Source organism: Chaetodon auriga, chromosome 21, assembly GCF_051107435.1.
Source record: "Chaetodon auriga isolate fChaAug3 chromosome 21, fChaAug3.hap1, whole genome shotgun sequence".
Taxonomy (NCBI): domain Eukaryota; kingdom Metazoa; phylum Chordata; class Actinopteri; order Chaetodontiformes; family Chaetodontidae; genus Chaetodon; species Chaetodon auriga.
In genome coordinates, this window is record NC_135094.1 from 517501 (window position 1) to 525000 (window position 7500).

Consider the following 7500-nt stretch of genomic DNA (forward strand, 5'->3'; position numbering starts at 1 on the left):
GTCAGATGGACGTTTGGTGTCTGAAGGAGGACAGAGTCCATCCAGAGACAGTAATTGTTGTTTTTCTCTAAATGTTTGTGTTCTTCTGTCATTTTCTTTTGTTTTTTCCAACCATTTAACGTGTCCCTGTTTGTGTTTTAAATTCTTGACAAATATTGTATCATAAACTGAGCATTAGCGTCAATGTTCAATAAAGTTTGTTGATATCAGATTTTTTTAAATGCACTTGGTTATTTTTGGTTTTTGTATTAAAAGTGAAGTTGACTGAGCTGAAGGCAGAAGACACAGGTGGAATTAGAAGGCGGCGTTCTCAAGTTCTTAATCACTTTAATTCTTAAAGAACAACAAACATCTCTCAATCAACAACAATCAAAAAGAGGCTTCAACGCTGCATCTCCACCCAGAGTAACCACAACATCCTCCATTTCTGTTTGTCTTCACACACAAACTGACAGTCACATGACGTGTTGACAGTCACATGACGTGTTGACGTGGACACTGGACAGTAGAGCACAAAGTAAACATCTCACAATCTGAAGGCTGCAATACGCAGTCTCACAAAGTACTGTTTACTTCAGCTGATATTCATGTTGGTGTGTCTGAGCTGTGTGTGTCACAGGTGTGAACCCAGCCGCTGGTCCTCAGTGACGCTCTCATATGAGTGTCAGCTCATTGTTGGTGCAGCAGCGCCACCTGCTGTCCAAACGACCTGTGCGTCACTCACCTGAAGCAGTGTGGAGGCAGGAGGTGGTAATGTTTGTGTTTTTAACAGCAGTCATAGTATCAGTACTCTAAAAGTGGCGCTAGTCAACGTGTTACTGCAGTCAAAGTACAGAAGTATTTCTAAGTACAGAGAGAACAAGTATTGTGCAGGCATAAGCAGTATTTCAGATCACTGAAATATGTTTTCCATCATATTTTACTTGTTTTGTCTGTAAATCTGAAACTGCCAGCTGTCAAGTACTTCGGTTAAAAAGTACTTCCAGTGTACAGCAGTACATGTAGGCTGTGAAGTATCAGCAGAATGCTGTAGTAAAAATACAGGAACATTAGCAGTGTCAGTAGTAGTAGTAATAGTAGTAGTCCAGGGACATTAGCAGTAGTCATAGTAACAGCAGTATTCTCTCTCCTCCACACTGGAGCGCGCGCTGCGTCGTGCGTAAACCGTGTCCGCGCTGCTGTCCGCGCGCTGCGCTCCGTCATGGAGCCGCACTCCGCCGGTCTGTGTTCCCGAGGATCCACCTGACAGAGTCCTCCGTTTCAAACCGGATCTGTTCAGCGTCCTGCTTCCTGCCGCAGATCAGCGTGTCACCCACGAACCACCCGCCGGGGCGGGGGGGTGGGGGGGCAGCTTGACGCTCCTGAGGATCCGATCAGCGGGGCGGAGCGGCGGGGGAAGGAACGACGATCCGCCGGCATCGATGTTTGCATCGTTGAGGCTGTCAGCGGTTCATTCTCTGGACTGTGTACTGTCTGCATTTATATGTGGAAGTACGAGTACTCGTCAGTTAGTATCTGAGACAGCAGCCTGTTGAAAAGTGCGTCTGGAAACTCTTTAATGTACCAGAAGACAGCAGGCAGCCACAGGAGATATCAGGCAACACAAGAAAGTACCAAAGGTCATGAAGTCCACACTGATACTACAGATACACCTCACTGATACTACAGTACAGAGCTGAGTGTGTGGAGTACACATTACAGCCATAAAGTACCACTGAAGAATACTGTTGATAAATGAAGTGTTTATGACTAAAACACGGCTTCAGAAATACACACAGTGACAGTAAAGAACACAGGAAGTATTATTCGGGTCACTGTGCAGAACAGCAGTACTACAGCAGTACTGTATCAGTACTACAGAGGCGGTGTGGTCTCCTGTGGACTCTTCGAGATAATCTGATAATTGAGCTCAGAGGATTTTCTGACTGGAGATGAGAAGCACCGCGGAGAGGAGAGAGGAGGAGGAGGAGGAGGAGAGGAGCTGCAGGAAGAGGAGGAGGAGGCCACTGAGACTCCACATGCCTGTAAGTGACTGTCTGTCTGTCTGTCTGTCTGTCAGGCTCATTTTATTGTCATTCACATGTGGAGTGAAAATCGCTCTCAGGACCAGCAATATGGCAGTGGCAGCACTTCATTTAGCCTATGATTAAAAAAAAAAAAGATTTAAACGAAGATAATAATAAATAATATATATATACATATATATATATATATATATGTATATATGTATATATATATATATATATATATATATATATATATATATATATATATATATATATATATAGTGGGTCACAGGACTCATCAAAGACTGTTGAGTCATGGACTGTTCCCTCCTTGTTGAGGAGGAGCAGGGCAGCTGCTGTCTGTTCATGTGCTGTGAGGTCCTGGAGAGGTACAGGTCCCAGAGAGTAAAGGTCCAGGAGGGGTACCGGTCCTAGAGAGGGTACAGGTCCTACAGTGGGTACCGGTCCTAGAGGGGGTACAGGTCCTACAGTGGGTACCGGTCCTAGAGGGGGTACAGGTCCTACAGTGGGTACCGGTCCTAGAGGGGGTACAAGTCCTACAGTGGGTACCGGTCCTAGAGGGGGTACAGGTTCTACAGTGGGTACCGGTCCTAGAGGGGGTACAGGTTCTACAGTGGGTACCGGTCCTAGAGGGGGTACAGGTCCTGGGGGGGTACAGGTCCTGGAGGAGCACAGGTCCTTAGTACACGTTGTGGGGGGGTGGCAGTGATGGTGGTGTAGAAGTGAACCATCGTTGTCTTTGGCAACTTGAACTTCGGCTGCTGTAGGACCTAAATTCTGTGCTGATGGTCGAGGTTTCAGTCGTGGGTGTACAGTGTGAACAGGAGGGGGCTGAGCACACAGCACAGGGGGGCTCCGGTGTTCAGTGTGGTCTCGTCTTGTGTTGTGTGCAGGTTTAAACAGGTGATAATAGAGATGTACACATGGAGATGTAAACAGGTAGTGAACAGGTGTGAGTAAAGTGCCGGAGTGATGAGTTTCAGGAGATCAGGAGATCAGGAGCACCATGGATGGACATGAAAGAAACACTGAAACACTGACAGATTGCATTAAGTTACAGACAGGAAGTGATGTCATGATGTCATGACTTCAACTGAAGGGGGTGGGGGGCTAACAGGTGCACCTTCTGAGTGGGAAAAGTGAGACGGGAGCTTAAAAACCCCTGAATCAGCATCGCTTCATCTGATTGTCACCAACCTCTTGAGTGATGACGAGGTGAGAGTGAAGCATGAGGGCAGACACACACGCGCACACACACACACGCACGCACACACACACTGACGGTCATGGGAGCTGCTCCTCTGTTTGTTCTCTGGTGAAAAAGCAGCAGGTGTGATGTCAGCAGCTCGTGTTGTTGCTGAATGTGAATAAGTGTCACTGCTGAAGAATCAGGAGCAGCAGCAGGTTTCTGCCTGAAAACATCATCCAGGTTCACTTTACCTTTAGAGTTTTCCTCTTCGGCAGCCTTTGGACATTTCCTGGACGAGGCTTTTTCATTCTTGACGGACTCGATGGGGACATAGAGACAGTGTTCAGGAGACACACTTGGTTCACTTCATAGTTGACAGAGTTTATGATGTTCAGGAGAGAAATATTGATTCAACATGTGGTGAAATCTTCTTGTCTTTCTCTCCTTATGTCTGTGTGCTAGATATGAAACTACAGCCAGTCACCGGTTAGCTTAGCTTAGCATACAGACTGGAAACAGAGACAGTCAGCTTGGCTCTGTCCACAGGTAACCAACCACCGTCCAGCTCCTGATGAACATGTTTTGTCTTTGCACAGGGTTCCATACGGTGGAACCTTGTCCACTTCCTGGAGTCCGTTGATGGACACTGCAGCCTGTAGGGGGCAGCAGCGAGACTTTAGCCTGGTGCCTCGGTTGTTATCAGCTGATTATAAATCACTGAGCAGCAAACTGTCCGTCTGTCAGGTCAGAGTTCACAATCTGAGCAATAACACGCTTTATAACCCGTCTTCCATCCTGGGCTCTGATGAATCATTAATCCTGAATCCTGATTTTATTTATGACCCACTTAAGACTTTATTGTCCTCTGAAGAGAAACGTGCTCCTGAAGAAGAAAACAAAACATGTCGTAAAATATCAGAGAAGGTAAAACACATGAAAACAGTCATGAGCTTCGTAACCAAAGCAGAAACCGGAGCTTTGTTTCTCCTCCTGCTGGTGTTCAGTCGTCTGAGTCCTGAAGGTCACCAGTTAAAGGAATGTTCCACCTCAAAAACATCACAGAGACTTTTATAACTGTTATGTACACACACACTGCCTCACACGAAGGTTTGATCCCGCCCGAGGCCTCCATGTCTGCTTCCTGTTTCTCAGTAAAATGATTGGACGTGGTCCTCCTCTGAAGACCAGCGATGACGTGAAGGTTGAGCCGCATGAGAAGAACGGAAACTTCCACCCGTGATGGAGGCCTGATGACACAAACTTCATCTGATGGAAGAAACCAGTTTTTATCTTTAGTTCTGTTCCATCATGCCGTCACGTACAAGACCGGCTCATCTGTCATGTTAATGTCATATCAACAACACGCAAACAGCAGCAGACACCTGAGCTGCTGTCTAATAATTCACCTTCACAAACCCCATAAACTGCTATCAGCCCTCCAACTGACCCGAGAGCAGTGTGTGTGTGTGTGTGTGTGTGTGTGTGTGTGTGTGTGCGTGTGCGTGTGCGTGCATGCGTGTGTGTGTGTGTGTGTGTGTGTGTGTGTGTGTGTGTGTGTATGTGTGTGTGCATGTGTACCAGTCTGAGGGTTAGATCAAAGTGAAGATGGGTGTGTTTGGGTTTCTACTGTAAATCTACTCTAATCTGTTTTAATCTGTCTGTCGTCCAACAAATAGTCTGATCCCTGAAGAACAGACCAGAACAGAACAGACCAGAACAGAACAGAACAGAACAGACCAGACCAGACCAGAACAGAACAGAACAGAACAGAACAGAACAGAACAGACCAAAACAGACCAGAACAGAACAGAACAGAACAGACCAGAACAGAACAGACCAGAACAGAACAGACCAGACCAGCTCTGCTCTGCTGCTGACTGTTTTCTAAGATTTCTGCAGACTGAAGAATAACTTCGTTCTTGTACTCAAACCAGCAGATCTGAATATCGTTTCTTTTGATTTCTGAATTTTGTGGTGCTTCATGGAACAAGCCTGACCTGAAGCTTTGGATCACATCTGTTCATGTTCATACATGAACCAGGTGTCTTCTCTGTGCGTGCCTCTGCAGTATGTAGGCCACAGAAAGCTGATCTCAGACCCCCTCAGGAGGCATTTTTGTGATGACAGTTTGCCTCACGGTGACCTCACTGGAGGTCAGAGGTCACAGTGTGGGTTGGTTGGTCTGTAACTGTAGAAACTGGGTCACAAACTAACCTGAATGGGAACATAGTTTGCTGTTGGCTACTGTGCAAACCAGGTGATAAGAGCATGTGTGACGCTAGCAGTCAGCTCCTGAACGACCGTTTGTCCGACTGAGGACAAGCTGAATGATTCAGTTTAAACGTAGCCAAACAATCCTGAGACCGAAATAAAATCATCACGTCACTCACCTGCTGTAAAAAGGTATACAGTTGAATTTGGTTCAGGTGAATCTAATTAATGAGGAGGTTCAATAGTTTTTAATGGGATCTGAATCCAGTTCTGAGTCACTCATTGGGGCATTTGTGGTCATATGTTTGGTGGGAAATGACGACATCTCTGAGTTAGAACAACATGTTCTTCTTTCCATCTGAATGCTAGCTGAACATTAGCTGAATGTTAGCTGGGTGTTAGCTGAAGGTAAGCTGAATGTTAGCTGAACATTAGCTGAATGTTAGCTGAACGTTAGTCGACTGTTGGCTGAATGTTAGCTGAACATTAGCTGAATGCTATCTGAACATTGGCAGACCTTGGGCTGAATGTTAGCTGAATATCAGCTGAGCTAGAGCTGAATGTTAGCTGAACGTTAGCTGAATGTTAGTTGAATGTTAGTTGAATGGTAGCCGAACATTAGCTGAACGTTAGCTGAATGTTAATTGAATGGTAGCTGAATGTTAGCTGAACATTAGCTGAATGTTAGATGACCTTTATGTGAACGTTAGCTGGATGTTAGCTGAACATTAGCTGAACTTTAGCTGAACATTACTCGACTGTTAGCTGAATGTTAGCTGAACATTAGCTGAATGCTATCTGAACATTGGCAGACCTTGGGCTGAATGTTAGTTGAATATCAGCTGAGCTAGAGCTGAATGTTAGCTGAACGTTAGCTGAATGTTAGCTGAATGTTAGTTGAATGGTAGCTGAACGTTAGCTGAACATTAGCTGAATGTTAGCTGACCTTTATGTGAACGTTAGCTGGATGTTAGCTTAACATTAGCTGAACTTTAGCTGAACATTAGTCGACTGTTAGCTGAATGTTAGCTGAACATTAGCTGAATGCTATCTGAACGTTGGCAGACCTTGGGATGAATGTTAGTTGAATATCAGCTGAGCTAGAGCTGAATGTTAGCTGAATGTTAGTTGAAGGTGAGCAGAGCAGATATTTCCCTCTGGAGGTGAAGGAGACCAAAACTAGAGCTAAAGGACAGAGAAGACTGGACTGACGTCCATCAGGGGACACAAACACACCACCTAATGGCCGAAGAGTCTGTGCTGCTGTCAGTCATCCTGTCTCTGCTGTTATTGATCAGCTCTACAATCAGATCAGTGACCTCACAAACACAGTGTAACAGAACAGGAAGTGAGGCTGAGAGGGAGGGAGGAGGGAGGAGGGAGGAGGGGTAAGACAGAGAGCGAGAGAGAAGAAGTGACAGAAGTGTGTGAGTGTGTCAGAGAGACACGCAGAGGAGTGTGAGCCAGCAGGCAGCTAATTTATTGATTTATTGGATTATTGATTTCTGGAAACTGAAGAGCAGAAGGTACAGTGTGTGTGTGTGTGTGTGTGTGTGTGTGTGGTTGGTCACTTTGTTCCTTTTCTGTTATTTGTCTGATTTGGGGTCAGTTTCATCTTTTCAAACAAAACTTTACTGATGTCATTGATTGGTTTTGTCCCACACTTCTGGTCCTTGATCGTCTTGTCTCACCTTTCTGGTCTCGTCTCCGTCCACGTCCTCTGGCTGTCTGCGCGAAGCAGAACAGAACTGGAGACACGAAGACTTCATGAACTTCACTGAGGGTTTAAAGACTCGCGCCTGATGTTTGATGAAGGGCGGCGATGATGGCGATAAAAACACGTTGAAGCTCTTTTGAAGCATGTGTGTGATGAGGTTCATTGATCAGGTTCATTGATCAGGTTCATTGATCAGGTTCATTGAAACTCTGCAGCTGAAGAGATTAAAGTTTGATTGTGACTGAGAAATGAAAAGACATCACACTGAAGTCCAGTGCAGGAGAGTAACAGAGTATATTTACTCAAGTACTGCGCTCAAGGACAGTTCATGTACTTCTACTTTAGTTTACTGCTTT

At 45.5% G+C, this 7500-nt stretch overlaps 2 protein-coding genes across 4 annotated transcripts in view; both read left to right on the forward strand.

Moving 5' to 3' along the window:
* LOC143339624 (apoptosis regulator Bcl-2-like) overlaps positions 1-211 on the forward strand; it is an 8796-nt gene extending 8585 nt beyond the window's left edge. For both annotated transcript variants that reach the window (XM_076760951.1, XM_076760952.1), the window contains one exon: positions 1-211. This exon is cut by the window's left edge and continues 282 nt beyond it. The gene's annotated coding sequence lies outside the window, so the exon portion shown is untranslated.
* A 1177-nt stretch (positions 212-1388) lies between these two features.
* LOC143339619 (5'-AMP-activated protein kinase subunit gamma-1-like) overlaps positions 1389-7500 on the forward strand; it is a 37316-nt gene continuing 31204 nt past the window's right edge. The window contains exon 1 of one of the 2 annotated variants that reach the window (XM_076760939.1): positions 1389-2024. In XM_076760939.1, coding sequence (XP_076617054.1) covers positions 1932-2024 — 93 coding nt within the window. In that variant the 5' untranslated portion in view covers positions 1389-1931. Of the gene's footprint in view, positions 2025-6855; positions 6954-7500 lie in introns of those variants that run through there. The other variant, XM_076760940.1, reaches the window with a different exon arrangement.